This window comes from Fukomys damarensis, unplaced genomic scaffold, assembly GCF_012274545.1.
Source record: "Fukomys damarensis isolate Sample0158 unplaced genomic scaffold, DMR_v1.0_HiC HiC_scaffold_23, whole genome shotgun sequence".
Lineage (NCBI taxonomy): Eukaryota > Metazoa > Chordata > Mammalia > Rodentia > Bathyergidae > Fukomys > Fukomys damarensis.
The window spans coordinates 59,887,853-59,904,713 of record NW_022900935.1 but is presented as its reverse complement, the minus strand read 5'-3'; the positions used below and the strand labels follow the sequence as shown (position 1 = coordinate 59,904,713).

The following is a 16,861-nucleotide window of genomic DNA, read 5'->3' as shown; positions in this document are numbered from 1 at the left end:
CGCCCGAGCCAGCCAGTCCGAAGGCTGGTGGGCGGGGCGTCGTGTGAGCGCTCGGTACTGCGTTCCGCAGGTGCACCAGGAGGCCCTGAAGATGGAGTGGCAGAACTTCCTGAACCTGTGCATCTGCCAGGAGAGCCAGCTGCAGCGCGTGGAAGACTACCGCCGGGTGAGCCTGCGGCCAGGGCGCCAAGGGCTGGTGGGGTGGGGCCCCCAGGTGCCTGGAGGGTGCACAGGACACCTACCTTCTTAGGCCTCTAAAAAGAGCTGAGCTGGCCATGGAGGTGCACACCGGTAATCCCAATCCTCTGGGAGGCTGAGGCAGGAGGATGGCAAATTCAAGCCCAGGCTGGTTGATTTATGCTACAACATGGATCAAACTTGACAACATTATGCCAAAGGGAAAGAGGCTAATCCAGAAAGTCACATATTGCGTAAGTCCATTTATATGAAGTGCCCCCAGAATAAGCAAATCCAGAGACAAAAAAAAAAAAAAAAAAAAAAAAAAAAAAAAAAGATTGGGGATGCAGCTCAGGGTGAAAGTCCTGAATTCAGGCTGGGCATAGTGGCACACACCTGTAATCCCAGTCCTAGGAGGCCGAGGCAAGAGGACTGCCTTGAGTTCAAGGCTAACCTGGGCTGCATAGTGAGACCTGTTTCAAAACAAAAAAACAAAAGCAAAAGTCCTTGGTTCAATCCCCAGTACCTGGAGAAGAAAAAAATTCTTGGGAATGGTGGGAGAATTAAGGGGGGAAAATAGCAAAAATGTCTGTTTAAAGGGACACTAATGAAAGAGGGCTGAGAAATATTGATACAATAAACAACTTGGATTCCTTTTATAATTGTAATTTCCACCAAGGGTTTCATACACTTTTGACAAACACCAAGTTTTATTTTGGTTGGACAGCACTGTCCTATGTAAACACAATACCATCATCACACACTGGGAGTAATTACAGGGCATTATTACCCGACCACACATTTCCTTCCTTGCTTGCTTCTGTACTGGGATTGAACCCAGGGCCTTGCATATGCTAAGCAAGTGCTCTACCACTGAGCTACGTCTCATCCCTGTTTATATTTTGAGACAATGTCTCACTAAGTTACCCAAGCTGGCCTTGAACTTGCCAGCTTCCTGCCTCAGCCTCCAGAAGAGCTGGGATTACAGCTGTGCAACTATCTGGCCCATATCTGCTTCTTCAAGCACACTGCCCCAGGCTTCTTCTCTGAGGCTGGGACAAGTACAGCACTGTCTCACCTCCCCCTGTCTCAGAGGCCGGAGGGAGGCAGGCAGAGGGGCCCTCGCTGTGCAGGACAGATAGATCCAAGCGTTGTGTGACACTTAAAAATCAAGTGCAGTGAACCAAAAATATGCGTTTACAGACTGTGCCATTTCAAAAGGTCCCACTGCCCAGGCAGATGAGCTGAATTTTGTTTAGCTGGCTGAGGTTTAGCCTGGTTTGGACTTAGCTCAGTTTGCATTTAAGCTCTTGGCTGTGTCGAGCTGGTCTGCAGGCTCAGTGGGCAGCGAGATGCCCCTGGCCCTGCCTTTGACCACAAATGACCTCAGTTCCAGGAAGAGGCCGACACAGTCAGCCAGACTCTGGCGAAGCTCAGTTCCAACTTGGACACCAAGTACAGCCCTGTTTGTGGGGGCCCTGTCTTCCCTGCCACAGAGCTGCTGCGACAGCTAGAGGTGAGATAGCCCCAGCAGGCCATCTGCAACCCTGCTTCTGGGAATTAGGTCCCTAGTCCGGCCCCAAACCCTGGCATGGGAGAAAGAAGTCTTCCCAGTTCCCGGCCAGCTATTCTCTGTGGACCCGTCTCCTCCTGGGTAGCATGGCAAGGGCAGCCTGGGGGAGCTCTTTGGCCCCTCCGGTCTCCACCCTGGAGGGTGGATGGTGCAAGGTAGCTCTCACCCCCACCCAACCACAGGTCTGCTGAGCTGGGCGCCCAGGGAGGGACTCCTTCCATTTGCTGGCTCAGAACCCCGCCTCGATGAAGGCCAGGGCCTGGCTGTCTCGGGAAGCAGGTATGGGACAGGTGGCCTTCGGTGCGGCCTGGCCTGACCCCCACTGCCTGGGCCCCGCAGGCAGAGGAAAAGCAGCTGGCAGTGGCTGAGAGAACCATTGGGGACCTGCAGCGGCAGAGCCAGAAGGTGGCTCCTCTGCCTCAGCGCAGGAGCCGGCTGCAGCAGTCCCTGCATGTGGACAGCATCTGCGACTGGGACTCGGGAGAAGTACAAGCTCTGCCTGCCCTGTCCCACCCAGCCTCGGCCCCAGCCCCCAGCCCTCATCCCTCTCTGCAGCCCAGACCCACACCTGATCTGTCCCTGTGCCTACCCCACCCCCTCCTGTGCCCGTTCCCCCTGCTGTGCCCTCCTGACCCGTCCTCATCACCTCTCCAGCTCCACCTGAGCCTGTGTTAGCCCCTCCTCATCGTCCACCAGGTGCAGCTGCTGCGGGGAGAGCGTTTTATGCTGAAGGACAACACTGACCCACACACCTGGGTTGTGCAGGGCCCTGGCGGGGAGACCAAGACTGCCCCAGCCGCCTGCTTCTGCATCCCTGCGCCGGACCCTGAAGCTGTGGCCCAGGCCTCCAGGTGGGTCTCCCGTGGGATATGTGGGGCGGGAGGCAGGCTGTGACCCAGACCAGGCTCTGTGGCACCCGAGAGCGCTGCCTAGAGACCCCTAGGGCCCAAATGTGTGTCCCCTGGCACAGCAGTTGCAGAAAGAGCGAGGAGGGACGTCCTCTGGTCTCATTCCAGGCTGGCCACAGAGCTGCAGGTCCTGAAGCAGAAAGTAGCCACCGTGCAGAGCCGCCTGAAGGCCAGTCGCCTGGAGCCCTTGTGGCCTGAACAGCAGGGTACCTGGGCTCACCGGGAAGTGGGCTTGTTGGGAAGGAGGACCTAGTTTCCTACACCACTTCTGGGGACTGATAAGCGACCCAGGGGGTGACCTTGGCTAAAGGGTGACTGCTCGGGGGACTCCATCTCCTGCGGCAAGTCCTTGGGGCCGTGGCTCCCTGGGTTAGGCCCTACCCAGCCCCCCATTGTGGGTACCTGGGAGGGCCCATCGCAGGCCTATGCCCTCACCAGCTCTTCTGCCTCAGCTCCAGCTGGCTCAGCCCCTGCCGACCCACAGGCCCAGAAGCTGCTGACCCGGATGACCCAGCTGGATGGGGACCTGGGGCAGATAGAGAGGCAGGTCCTGGCCTGGGTCCGGACCCCGCTGAACCGCAAGGCGCCATTGGATGACCTGGAGGGCCGCATCCACAGCCATGAGGTGGGGGAGCAGCCTTACCCTGGGGGTGCAGATAGTTTAGGGGGAGACGCAGAGGCAGACCAGCCACTGGGACCTCAGGCCAAGGAGGGGAGTGGACTCAGCCAAGGGACCTGCAGGCTGGCCCCACAGCCATCACCTCAGGCGCGTTCTTAACCTCTCTAGGCCTCAATTTCCTCCTTCCTGGAACAGGCTGGACAGTCGGCATCGGGGTGTCAGGAGGCGCAAGGGTAGAAACTCCGGGGAGGGTTCTCACAGGGGCCAGAGCCTGGAACGTCCTGGGGACCATCCCTTCCCTCCTGGCTTCCTGGAGAGGTGGCAGCATGTGTAAATGTCCACTAAGACTGTTCTCGACCCCCCGAGGGTACCACGTGTGGCAACCGTCCTCCCCCGACTCGGGGGCCGTGCCTGGTTACCCTTCCCAATCGGTTCTGTTCAGGTAGCTTTTACCGTTTGTGTTTGGCTTTAAAACTTTTTGAGCCATGTTGCTCTCACTGTTGTGCAGCCTGTTATTTTTCTTCTATCAAATAGTTCAGGCTTTTGCAGTCAGCAGTTCAGGCAGGGCCGGGGGCGGAGCAGGAAGGGCAGGCCCAAGGCAGGGAGGTGCTGTGCTGCAGAGGGCGCCCAGGAGGCCTCTCTGGGGTGAAGAGCATCCCTGGCATTCACTGAGGAAGTGGGGCTGTCTCACGAGCAGGATGCAGGATGGCAAAGGGTTCACTGGCCACCCTGGGCATTGTGGTCCCCATTCTGGCTGGCTGTCATACCCAGATAGGTCCTTGGGTTTAGTTTGTGGTACCAGGGATTGAACCCTAGCCCCTTGCACTTAGCTGCATCCACGTCCCTTTTTAAATTTTTTATTTTGAGACAGGGTCTCACTAAATCACCAAGTTTCCGAGGCTGGGTTCAAACATGCAATCCTCCTGCCTCAGCCTCCCAGAGTGCTGGGATTACAGGCATGCACCACCGCACCCAGTTAGTCCTTGGGTTTTGAAGTCGCCACACCTGGCATATGAATGGTTTGGGGCTGGGGAACCATGTCCATCCTAACCCACATCTTAGGGGGCAAATGGGAGAATGAAAGCAGCGATTCTAAGTGGACAGAGCCAGGGCTCGGGCTGTCTGGCCCCGGGTCAGCAGGGCTGAAGGTTTTGTGAAGATGACAATAGGCAACTGTGCGCCAGCCCTGACGCAGCACAGGGCCTCAGTCCATCCTCTCCTCTGTCATTGCGCAGATGAAGAGATGCGCGGCAGAGGCCGGCCTGCCCTCGGTCCGCTGCACGGGGATGCCGCACACCCCATCTCCTGGGCACAGGGTTAGGCAGGCCCTGACATCCCTGACCCCCATTCCTCCCCAGGGCACGGCCCAGCGCCTGAAGAGTCTGGGAGCTGAGAAGACGGCGGCCCAGCAGGAGTGTGAGGTGTTTCTGTCCACACAGCCTGTGGGCCCGGCTGCCCTGCAGCTGCCCTTGGTCCTCAACAATGTTAAGAACAAGCACAGCGATGCCCAGATTCTGTGCAGCCTCTATGGGGAGAAGTGAGTGCTCCTGGGGCGCCTGGGTGGCAGCAGGGTGCAGCTGAGGAAGTGTCTGACCTTTGTCTCTGCTGGGGCAGAGCCAAGGCTGCCCTGGGCTTGGAGCAGCAGATCCAGGAAGCGGACAAGGTCATCCGGGGCTTCGAGTCCACCTTGGCACAAGAGGCACCCATCTCCGATGGCCCCGGGGCACTGCAGGACAGGGTCGGTGAGCTGCAGGTAGGGGCTGGCGGGCCACTTCCTGGTGGGAGGGAGCACAGCCCGGCCAGGCATCCCGGGGCAGTTTGAGGGTGCATGGCGCTGTGTATTCCCCACCTGCAGCACCAGCGGAGGGAGCTGTTAAAGCAGCAGGCCTGTGTGCTGGGGCTGCACCGCCAACTGAAGGCCACGGAGCATTTGTGCGGTGCTCTGCAGAACCACTTCCGGGAGTTTTGCCAAGACCTGCCGCGCCAGCAGCGCCAGGTACGGGCCCTCACCGACCGCTACCACGCCGTGGGGGACCAGCTGGACCTGCGGTGAGTGGCTAGGCCCTCAGGGCGTGCGGCAGGTGCCCAAGATACAAGGGCTCAGGCGGGGCCCAGCTGTGTGTGTGAACAGCTGTGTGATGCTGGCTGGAGACTTCACCTCCTAGAAACTGTTTCTTCACCTGTAAAATGGGAGAAGGGCAGGGGATTTAGCTCAGCGGTTCTGCCACCTGCCTCACAAGCACAAGGACCTGAGTTCGATTCCCGGTACCAAAAAATAAAAAATAAAATAGGAGAATAAACTGGTCAAGTTCTGCACTCCTGCAGTCCTAGCACTCTGGGAGGCTGAGGCAGGAATATCGAAAGTCCAAGCCTAACCTGGCAATTTAACAAGATCTTACGTATCTCAAAATAAAAGAAAAAAGGCCTGGGGATGTAGTTTAGGGAGAAAGCCTCAGGTTCAATACCCAGTGTCACAGAATAATAAAACAATAAAATGGGGTAATAATAATAGTATCTCCCTGAGTGGTACCAGGCTGTCTGCTGATGCCCCACCCCCAATACAGGGAATTGATGCACTCAAGGCCTTTGCACCAAGGTACATCCCCAGGCCTATTTTTTTTTAATGCTTAAATTGGGGCTGGGGATTTAGCTTAGTAGTTCTGGCACCTGCTTCACAAGCACAAGAACCTGAGTTTGATCCCCAGTACCAGAAAAAAAAAAAGGTTAAATTGCCCAGGCTGGGCTTGTACTTGGCACCCTCCTGCCTCAGCATCCCAGAGTGCTGTGATTACAGGTGTGCACCATACCACACGCCTGGCTGTCTATTCCATCTGAGTCCCCAGCCCCAGCAGAGTGGGGGACCTGCAGGTCGCTCAGGCCTCCTGACCTGTCCCAGGGAGGAGCAGCCACCTGGCTTCTCTGTGTACCCCACCTGTCCCCAGAGGGCAGCCTTCACCTTTGCTCTGGCCTGGTCCTCCTCAGAGAGAAGACTGTGCAGGATGCTGGCCTCACCTACCAGCAGTTTAAGAACTGCAAGGACGACCTGAGCTCCTGGCTGGAGCACTTGCCCCACAACCAGGTGCGGCCCAGCGATGGGCTCAGCCAGATCGACTACAAGCTACAAGCACAGAAGGTGAGGAACCAGGGCTCCAGCGACCTGCCCAGACCTGGGGCCCCCAGCCAGCTCCTCCTGCCCACAGACAGCGCAGGCTGTGCACGTGTGCCCCCTAGTGGCATAGATCAAAAGCGCTCTATGGGGCCTCAAGCCAAAACCAGAAACTTGCCCCTTCTTAACTCCACCTGCAGTGCTCCACTTAGCCCACCGCTGCCTGGACCCAGGTGGGCAGTGAGATTCAAGGAGTTCCAGCCACTGCTTCATCCTAGTTCTCATCCTTGTCAAGCCCCTGCTCTGTACCAAGAAATAAACCACGAGGAAACGGGGGTTGTGGTGGTGGGGGATGATTTATCCCCGGCCTGAAAGCTGATAAACGCTTTGGGCCAAGCCGGTGCTGTGGGCGCCCTCTGGTGGACACATGTGGGGACAGACCAACCAGTGTGAAAGGAAGCCAGCCCTGAACAGAGCCGTGAGAAACAAGGTGGAGAGAGAGAAACGTCCCACTCAGAGGGTACCGCAGTCAGGGGAAAAGTGGGGCTCTGGGGTGAGAGTGGCCAGGTGAGGAATGTGCCATCCAGGATCTGTCAGGCGCACAGGAAGGAGGCTGGATTCTACTCTGCAGCACTGGGAAGCCCTGGGGGCACCTTGAGTCTAGCGTTTAAAAGTTGGCTATGAGCTAGGGGTGGGGTGGGGTGGTACACATTTGTAATCCCAGCACTCTGGGAGGCTGAGGCAGGAGGATCACAATAGTTTTTGGTTTGTTGTTGTTGGTTTTTTGAGACGGGGTCTCACTGTAGTTGAGACTGACCTGGAATTCACTATGTAGCCCAGGCTGGTCTCAAACTCACAGCGATCCTCCTGCCTCAGTCTCCTGAGTGCTAGGATTAGGCGTGCACACCATGCCTGGCTGAGGATCACAACTTTGAGTTCAACCTGGGACACTTAGCAATTTAGAGACGCTGTCTCAAAAAAAAATTTTTTTTTTGAAGGGTTGGGAATGTAACCCCATATGAAGTCCTTGGGTTCAATCCCCAGTGCAGAAAAAGTAAAAGTTGGCTATGACTCTGCGTGAAGAATGGTTGAGAAGGAATGGGAATGCAGACAGGGAGAGCCCTTGGGGGGCCAGGGCCGAAGCCCAGGTAAGAGAGGAACTAGGACCCCTCCCTAGAACAGTAACGTTGGAATCCTTGGGTTTTTTTTTTTTTTTTTTTTTTTTTTTTTTAATTTCCAAGTGAAAAGGCAGCCAGGGTTAAGAAAACTTTTGGCAGAGCAGTGGTTTTCCAAGTGTAGTCCCTGGACCCCAGCATCAGCGTTACCTGGGGGCACTTCCCCTTTGCCACCCCACACTGCAGAAGCAGGTCAGGGTGGCCCAGCAGATCTGTGGCCTACAAGCCCTGCCAGGCTCTGCTGTTCAGGGCCGATGCCGCATGAGCCACTGAGCCTGGCCTGAGCTCTGAGGGACACAGAGCAGGAGAAAGGGACTCTGCCAAGGAGGGGAAGGAGGAAGGGCAGACAGAATGGTGTCAGGTGTCAGGGAAAGGTGGGACTTCCTGCCCCAGCTCTTCCTGTCCCTTTACCCTCCTGCACTGGCTGCTGCCACAGGCTGGGGTAGAAGCAGAAAAGGCAGGCTGAGGAGGGCCTCCCCAGCGCCCTGACTCTTACTTCCTGCCCAACAGAGGCTGATTCGGGAGATTCAGGGACGGGAGCGAGACAGAGCCACAGTGTCCCGCCTCTCCGGGGACTTGCAGGCGGCTCTCCAGGTAGACACTTGCCCTCCACCTCCTCTCTAGCCACCAGCCTCCCTTCCTCTTTTGGTCCTTGTTTCCCATTCCCAGCTCCTCCACTGACTTCCAGCCTTGCTCCTTGCCCCTGCTCAGGACTATGAGCTCCAGGCAGACACCTACCGCTGCTCCCTGGAACCCACCCTGGCAGTGTCAGCCCCCAAGAGGCCTCGAGTGGCCCCCCTGCAGGAGAGCATCCAGGCCCAGGTGAGACGAGAGCAGCAGGGCTCCGTGTGCCTCAGCACCAGCTCTGCAGCCTCTCCGCCAGGAGCTGACTCTGCCTTCGTTCTCCTTCCCTTCATCCTCTCCAGGAGCAGAACCTTGCCAAAACCTATACCGCAGTCACAGCTGCCCAGCAACAGCAGCTGCACCAGCTGGAATTTGCCAGAAAGATGCTGGAGAAGGTACAGAAATAATGGCCACCATTCCCCCAATAGCCAGGCTGGCCAAACGTGCACTCGGCCCTCCGCCCTTCCTCCCCCTCTGCAGACCTCAGGCCCGGGGAAGGCTCGGCCACATTCCACTCCCCAGCAGCTCTTACAGGCTGGTACCTACCCCATCAGGCCCTGGAGATGTCTTTCTGGGTGCTCACAGCTTAACCACTGGGCAGTGCTCTAGTGGGGACAGGACCCCTAATCCAGACAGCAGAGAAAACCCCTACTGTCTGTAGCCAAGTGGTAACTGGCCACTGGTCTCCAGCCTGGTAGAGCAGAAGCCAGGTGCTCTCCATGGCTCCTGGTGATTCGCCAGCTCCCTCTGCCGTACTCCAATATCTCCTAGAGAGGGTGGCCCCACTTCTGGGTGCCTAATGGGAAAGAGAAGGAAAAGTTTGGAAAATAGAGCTAGTACTGTATGCATGGACTTGTGCAAATTTGACCCGAATCTGTCCTGCATCCCAGCTCATGCCTTGGGTTTCCTTGAAATCCTGCATCCAGGGAGCTTAGGTTTTTCAGCTCCACCTCTCAGGACCTCCTAGGAAGCCTCAGGAAGCAGGGAGTGGCCTGTGATCTCAGGATGTCGTACAGAAAAATGGGGCTCCTAGCGTGGTGTGGTGGTGTACACCTATAACCCCATCATCTGGGTGGCTGAGGCAGGAGGATGACCATGAGTTCAAGGCTGGTCTGGGCTACATAGTGAGACTCTGTCTCTCAAAACCTAAATTTAAGAAATTAAATAAAAGGGCCTGAGGATGTAGCTCAGTGGCACCACACCTGCCTGGCAAATGCAAGGTCCAGAGTTTGATCTCTGGTACTGGAAAAATAAATAAATCCTGGAGATATAACTCAGTGTGAAGGCCTTGGATTCACTCCCCAGTACACAAAAAGAAAGAAAAGAAAAATGAGGCTATATTTCTTCCCTTAACCCCTCTACTTTCCCTTCTTTTGACTTTGCAGAAGGAGCTCAGCGAGGACATCCAGGTGACTCGTGTTGCCAAGCAGGGGTCTGAGGGCCCAGCCCAAGTCAGAAGGGAGTCAGAGTCCTTGAAGTCCCAGCTGGAGGAGGAAAGGAAGCGTGTGGCCCAGGTGCAGCGCCAGCTGGAGGAGCAGAGGCACCAGCTGCTGCAGCTGAGGACCCAGCGGCCCGTGGAGAGGCTGGAGGAGAAGGAGGTGGTGGAGTTCTACCGGGACCCCCAGCTGGAGGGCAGTGTGTCCAGGGTGACATCCCAGTTGGAGGAGGAGGGCAAGAGGAGGGCCCGGCTGCAGGCCAACCTAGAGGCAGCGGCCCAGAAGGTCGTCCAGCTGGAGAACAAGAGGAAGACCATACAGCCCCACCTGCTGACCAAGGAGGTTACGCAGATCGAGAGGGACCCAGGCTTGGACAGCCAGGCAGCCCAGCTAAGGGGCAAGATCCAGCAGCTGCAGGGGGAGAACACTGTCGTCTCGGCCCAGGTGGAGGAGCTGAAGAAGGAGCTGCTGGCCCTTGAGCAGAAGGAGGTGAATGTGAAGGAGACGGTCATGGTCAAAGAGGTGGTCAAGGTGGAGAAGGACCCGGAGATGGTCAAGGCGGCCCAGGCCCTGAGGCTGCAGATCAAGGAGGATGCTGCAAGGAGAAAGGGCACGGAGGAGGCCGTGGCCAAGCTACAGGCTCGCATCAAAGACCTAGAGCGGGTGATCAGCTCAGTGGAGCCCAAGGTCATCGTGAAGGAGGTGAGGAAGGTGGAGCAGGACCCAAGCCTTCTCAAAGAGTCCTCTAGGCTCAAAAGCCTCCTTGAGGAAGAGAAGACCAAGAATGCAGCGCTGGCCAGGGAGCTGAGGGAGCTGCAGGGCAAGTACAGCATGGTGGAGAAGCAGAAGCCCAAGGTGCAGCTCCAGGAGCGGGTCAATGAGATCTTCCAGGTGAGCCCGGAGACAGAACAGGAGATCATCAGGCTCCAGGCCGTGCTGCAGGAGATGGCCAGCAAGAGGAGCGGCGTGGAGAAGGAGGTGGAGAGACTGCTGCCCGACCTGGAGCTCCTGCGGGCCCAGAAGCCCACCGTGGAGTACAAGGAAGTGACCCAGGAGGTGGTGAGGCATGAGAAGAACCCAGAGCTGCTGCGAGAGATCGACCGCCTGAAGGCTCAGCTCAACGAGCTGGTCAACAGCAGTGGGCGCTGCCAGGAGCAGCTCATCCGGCTGCAGGGGGAGCGGGATGAGTGGAGGCGGGAGCGGGCCAAGGTGGAGACCAAGATGGTGAACAAGGAGGTGGTGCGCCACGAGAGGGACCCAGTGCTGGAGAAGGAGGCCGAGCGGCTCCGCCAGGAGGTGCGGGAAGCAGCCCAGAAGAGGCGGGCGGCAGAGGCTGTGGTTTATGAGCTGCAGAACAAGTACCTGCTGCTGGAGAGGAGGAAGCCCGAGGAGAAGGTGGTGGTGCAGGAGGTGGTGGTCACCCAGAAGGACCCAAAGCTGCACGAGGAGCACGGCCGGCTGAGCTGCAGCCTGGACGAGGAGGTGGGACGGCGGCGGCAGCTGGAGCGGGAGGTGCAGCAGCTGCACGCCAGTGTGGAGGAGAAGGAGGGCCTGCTCAGCTTCCGGGAGGACCGCAGCAAGAAGCTGGCCGCCGAGAAGGAGCTGCGACAGCTGACCCTGAGGATCCAGGAGCTGGAGAAGCGGCCTCCCACAGTGCAGGAGAAGATCATCATGGAGGAAGTGGTCAAGCTGGAGAAGGACCCGGATCTGGAGAGGTCCACCGAAGCCCTGCGCCGGGACCTGGAACAGGAGAAGACGCGGGTGATGGAGCTGCACCGCGAGTGCAAAAGCCTGCAGGTCCAGATCGACGTCCTCCAGAAAACCAAATCGCAGGAGAAGACCATCTACAAGGAAGTGATCAGGGTGGAGAAGGACCAGGTGCTGGAGAGCAAGCGGGCCCAGGCGTGGGAGATGCTCAGCAGGGAGCGCGAGGCCCGCCAGGCCCGGCAGGACGAGGTGTGGAGCCTGCGGGAGAGGATTGACCGGGCCGAGGCGCTGAAGAGGACCTGGTCCCGGGAGGAGGCCGAGCTGCAGAAGGCCCGGGACCAGGCTGGCCAGGAGTGCGGGCAGCTGCAGCAGGAGCTGCAGGAGCTGGAGCGGCAGAGGCAGCAGAAGGTGGTGCGGCTGCAGGAGGCAAAGTTGCTCAGCCAGAAGACAGACAACGAGTGGCAGAAGGGGGCCCAGCGGGATCAGGTGCTCTCACAGCTGGAGGCCTCCATCCTCCGAGAGAAGGACCAGATCTACCAGAAGGAGAGGACCCTCCGGGACCTGCAGGCCAAGGCGAGCCGGGAGGAGCTCAGCCAGGAAACCCAGACCCGGGAGACCAACCTCTCCACCAAGATCTGCATCTTGGAGCCTGAGACCGGGAACGACCTGTCCCCTTATGAGGCCTATAAGAGGGGCATCATCGACCGAGGCCAGTACCTCCAGCTGCAGGAGCTGGAGTGCGACTGGGAGGAAGTCACCACCTCGGGGCCCTGCGGGGAGGAGTCGGTGCTCTTGGACCGCAAGAGCGGGAAGCAGTACTCCATCGAGGCCGCCCTGCGCGGCCGCCGCATCTCCAAGGAGGAGTACCACCTGTACAAGGATGGGCGCCTCCCCATCTCCGAGTTTGCCCTGCTCGTAGCAGGTGAGACCAAGCCCTGCTCCTCTCTCTCCATTGGCTCCATCATCTCCAAGTCCCCGGCCTCCCAGGGCACCAGTTTCTTCTCCCCAGGCTTCTCTTTTGGGCTCGCAGATGACAGCTTCCCCATTGCCGGGGTCTACGACCAAACCACAGACAACAAGTGCAGCGTCAAAACAGCCATGGCCAAGAACCTGCTGGACCCCATTACGGGGCAGAAGCTGCTGGAGGCGCAGGCGGCCACAGGGGGCATCGTGGACCTCCTCAGCCGCGAGCGCTGTTCCGTGCACAAGGCCCTGGAGCGGGGGCTCATCGAGAACACCTCCATGCAGCGGCTGCTCAACGCCCAAAAGGCCTTCACCGGCATCGAGGACCCAGTGACCAAGAAGAGGCTGTCGGTGGGCGAGGCTGTCCAGAAGGGCTGGATGCCCCAGGAGAGCATCCTTCCGCACCTGCAGGTGCAGCACCTGACCGGGGGGCTCATCGACCCCAAGAGGACGGGCCGTATCCCCGTCCCCCAGGCCGTGCTCTTGGGGATGATCAGCGAAGAGCTGGCCCAGCTCCTGCAGGACGAGTCTGGCTACGAGAAGGATCTGACAGACCCCATCTCCAAGGAGCGGCTGAGCTACAAGGAGGCCATGGGGCGCTGCCGTAAAGACCCCCTGAGCGGCCTGCTGCTCCTTCCGGCCACCCTGGAGGGGTACCACTGCTTCCGCGTGGCCTCCCCCACCCTGCCGCGCTCCTGTGTGCGCTGACGGGGCGAGCAGCTCCTCCCCAGAGCAGCCTTGCTCTGAGCAGTCTTTTCTCTGTCACTTACTTAAACGTGTATGGGGTTGGGCTCCGCCTCTCACCTCTGTGCCCAGGCCACCCCAGACCAGCGGGTCAGCAGCTCCGTTTCCCTGCTCCCACCCTGTGCTTCCAATAAATGTCTTCTCCCAGGGGTGCGTCTCCTTCCTATGTGGGAAACACACGGTCAGTGAGCCCGGGCTTTGAGCAGGGGGCAGCCCTGTCGGGTTTGTCCCCTCCCCACTCGACAGCCTGGGGACGGGGTGCTGTTGGAGCGCTGGGATCCCTTGGAAAGTGGACTGGGGCAGAGCCCAGCCTCCCTGCCCACCCCTTCTCAGTTGCCCTGCCCTCTCAGTGCTGGCCAGGACTATCTCCAAATGCTGTCAGCCAGCCCAGGTGTCCCCATGAGATCATGAACAGAGCAAGGACAGAAAACTCAGAAGCCTGTCATTTTTATTTCCCACGCATCAAGAAGCCAATCAACATAAACACATCTTGGATGAAGGGACAAAGACTTAGAACAGCTGAGGTTGCCCCGACCTCTCCTGGGTCAGTAAACTGTCTCCTCTGTTCCCCCTCGCCGGTTTAGTGTGGAATTCTGAACTGAATTCAACGCTTCTTGCAAACATTTTACATCAAAAGAGACCAGCACGGGCATCCCTCCCTGGGGCCTGCCTGCACAGGTGAAGGGGTTGCTGGCTGCACGCACCTGCAGCCCTCCCAGCTTGGCACCTCTTGTTCCAGTGCCAGGGGCCTAGGACTCTAATACCCCTCCTACGTGGGGTACCTGTGCCACGTGGAAGTGGCACCATCAAAATCAACCAGCAACACAGGAACTCAGTAACCTGCTAGCAGGAGCGACTCAAACTCAGCCCTCCCACGGATAATGTCAGATTCCTTAGAGCTCTGCTTTCTTCCCAGATTTGTTCTCTCTTGGGCAGCTGTGGGGAGGCAGCTGAGAGAGGATCTCAAACATTCTCAGCGGCAAAAATGCTGCAGCACACCCGGCAGGGGGCCGGGCAGGGCTCCATAGATGAGAAGTAGGGATGGGCAAGGGCAGCCTTGGCTGAGATCTGCTGGCTGGGGTTGTACTGCAGAAGCTGCTGAGGAGGGAGGAGGAGGAGGAGGAAGAGGAGGAAAGAGGAGGAAAGAGGAGGAAAGAGGAGGAAAGAGGAGGAAAGAGGAGGAAAGAGGAGGAAAGAGGAGGAAAGAGGAGGAAAGAGGAGGAAAGAGGAGGAAAGAGGAGGAAAGAGGTTGGGTCTGGGTGCCGCCAGGGTGGGGAGGTCTTAAGCCCCCAAGAAGAGCTGCTCTCAAACCCAGACTTCCATGAAGCTCTCGGAATCTGGGGACAAAAGGGTTTATTGTAGTCCAGCCCTATGAGTCACCCGGGTCTCCTTCAGGCTGCTGTAACCTAGTCAGTTCCCTTTTTTGCTGAGGGTTCCAGCCCCAGCCTGTCTCTCGTGTCTGTAAGCAGGCCCCAAACCTGTCCAAGATGCATGCTTGAAAATAGGAATCCAAAGACCAGGGAGGGAGAGAAAGAGGCCCAGCCCTGCTCTCTGCCCTCAAAAACCCTCTGGAAGGGCCCACCGCCTGGGAGTGGCCAGGCTGCAGGGTTAAGAGCCTTGGCTGGAAGCCCATGCTGTCTCCACAGGCTCTGGGGAGCTGGACGCACAGCCTGGAGACAGAAATCCTGCCCTGCTCCTGTCCTGACAGCAGCATAAAGACATATGGGGCTCTGAGGCTTCACAGACAAGCAGGGAAGGCTCTGCCTGAGGCCTGCCGGGCAGCCTCGCCATGGCCGGTCTAAGGGTCAGACAGTGTCATGGAAAGGGTGAGGAGAGGCACCAGGGACAATCTGTTCTGAGCAGCCCTGTCTGAAGACCAAGTGAAGACGTAGTGAAGGCGACAGGAAGGAAAGCTTCAGCTGAGATGGGACGATAAAGTCCACGGGGAAAGTGATCACAAATACAAGTGGAGCTGGGCGTGTGACGCACACCTGTAATCCCAGCAGGGGAAAGGCGGGGGATCGAGAGTCAGCCTGGACTGCATAGCAAGTTCTGAGACTGGCCTAGGTACACAGTGAGCCCCTGCCTCGAGGAGGAGGAGGAGAAAGAGGGAGGGGCAGAGGGAAAAGAAACAAAACCAAAAAGAACAGGGCAGAAGGTGACATGCAGTTCGAGGCCCTGGGTTTGAACCCCTCCCACCATAAAAAGGGTAAATGTCATGGCATAAAACAAAGCTAACCAAGCCAGGCACAGTGGCATACTCCTGTAATTCCAGCATTCAGGGAGGCTGAGGCAGGAGGATCACAAGTTCAAGTCCAGCCTGGGCCACTCAGTCTCAAATTAGAATTTTTTAAAAAAGTGGTAAGGATGAGCTCAGTGAAGAGGCCCTGGGTTCATCCTCAGTACTGAAAAAAAAAAATAAAAAAAAAAAAAAAAAAAAAAAAAAAAAAAAAAAAAAAAAAAAAAAAAAAAAAAAAAAAAAAAAAAAAGCTAACCAGGTGATTGTTTTCAAAGGGAAAATGAACACTGGACTCATCACATGAGAAGTTTCTAGATGAAACAATCCATACACAAAGACAAGCCAGGTGTGTACAAGGGACAGGCAGGAGACAGCACGTGTCAGAGAGGGTTACATAAAAGGCTGCTGACAAAGGGGACACCAGGCGGAGTGGCCACTGGAGCCAGGAGGCCTTACCATGAGCAGGTCTTTGCCCTCCAGGTCCAGATTGGGCACGATCTCCCCTCCAGCCCTTTTCTAGTCCACTTGGGGAAGGTGCCTTTACAGTCAGGCAGCTGAGTGACTCCTGGCCAGGTGTCTTCACTGGGAGTCCCCAGGGTTTGAAAGATACGAAAGAGCTGGTCAATTTCAGAGTCCCCTGGAAACAGGGCTTTGCAAGTTACCTGGAACAGGGAAAGAGATTTTGGCTTGCAGAATGAGTGGCCAGAACCAGAGGGGGACCTTCGAGATAAGAAATCTCTCTCGGGACTATGCTAAGAATTCTACATTTCTTTTTCTTTCTGGTACTGAGGAACCCAGGGCCTTTGCACCGAGCTACATCCCAATCCCTATTTGTATCTTTTTATTTTGAGACAGGGTTTGACTATGTTGCCAAGTTGTCCAGGTTGGGCTCAAACTTGTGACCCTCCTGTCTCAGCCTTCCAAGTGCTGATGATGAGGGTACAGAACTGCCTTTTCTGGGATAAGGCTGCTTCCCCAGTCCCAGATGCCCTTCATCCCACCTCTCACAGAACCATTAGTGGGCCAGGGATTTGGCTCAGTGATTCCGCTGCCTGTCTCGCAAGCGAAAGGGCCTGAGTTCTATCCCCGGTACCAAAAAAAAAAAAGAGCCATTAGTGACCTCCTCCACCACCTCAGTAAGACCCTGCCGATGGCCACCCTGGGCCACGCCTGTCCCTCTGTCTACCATCTCTGCGAAGATGCAACCAATGCTCCAGACATCCACAGCTGTTGAATAAAATTTGGTACCCAAGAGGATCTCGGGCATGATACCACAGCGTCACCACCTGTGGGGACAAGAAAGAAACCGCATCCTTCAGGGTGGCAGAGTGCACAGGGCTGGTCCTCCTCGCCCCTTGCCCGCAGCACACCTCGTGGGTGTAGGTGCGCAAGGGCACAGCAAAGGCCCAAGCCAGTGCAAAGTCAGCCAGCTTGATGGCTCCAAACTCATCGATGAGCAGATTCTGGGGCTTCAGGTATCGGTGGATGACCCGATGAGAATGGCAGAAGTTCACCCCCTGCAGTAGCTGGAAGAGGTAGCTCTGCAGAAATGAGCGGGTGAGGGAGCCAGCTGAGAGCCACGGCTGGCAG

General features: G+C 57.4%; 2 protein-coding genes across 2 annotated transcripts in view; one reads left to right on the top strand and one right to left on the bottom strand.

The window, feature by feature from the left end:
- The window catches only part of Evpl (envoplakin), an 18,026-nt gene extending 4,860 nt beyond the window's left edge, over positions 1–13,166 (top strand). Inside the window, exons 8-21 of the mRNA XM_010618718.3 lie at positions 13–166; positions 1,568–1,693; positions 2,090–2,236; positions 2,447–2,601; positions 2,767–2,864; positions 3,111–3,283; positions 4,636–4,814; positions 4,892–5,030; positions 5,133–5,326; positions 6,260–6,410; positions 8,069–8,152; positions 8,270–8,380; positions 8,485–8,577; positions 9,568–13,166. Coding sequence (XP_010617020.1) covers positions 13–166; positions 1,568–1,693; positions 2,090–2,236; positions 2,447–2,601; positions 2,767–2,864; positions 3,111–3,283; positions 4,636–4,814; positions 4,892–5,030; positions 5,133–5,326; positions 6,260–6,410; positions 8,069–8,152; positions 8,270–8,380; positions 8,485–8,577; positions 9,568–12,996 — 5,233 coding nt within the window. The 3' untranslated portion in view covers positions 12,997–13,166. The remainder of the gene's footprint in view (positions 1–12; positions 167–1,567; positions 1,694–2,089; positions 2,237–2,446; positions 2,602–2,766; positions 2,865–3,110; positions 3,284–4,635; positions 4,815–4,891; positions 5,031–5,132; positions 5,327–6,259; positions 6,411–8,068; positions 8,153–8,269; positions 8,381–8,484; positions 8,578–9,567) is intronic.
- A 99-nt stretch (positions 13,167–13,265) lies between these two features.
- Positions 13,266–16,861, bottom strand: part of Cdk3 (cyclin dependent kinase 3) — a 7,615-nt gene continuing 4,019 nt past the window's right edge. The window contains 6 exon segments of the mRNA XM_010618431.3: positions 13,266–14,130; positions 15,728–15,772; positions 15,775–15,933; positions 16,458–16,536; positions 16,538–16,557; positions 16,642–16,812. Of these exon segments, the coding sequence (XP_010616733.1) occupies positions 13,996–14,130; positions 15,728–15,772; positions 15,775–15,933; positions 16,458–16,536; positions 16,538–16,557; positions 16,642–16,812 (609 nt within the window). The 3' untranslated portion in view covers positions 13,266–13,995.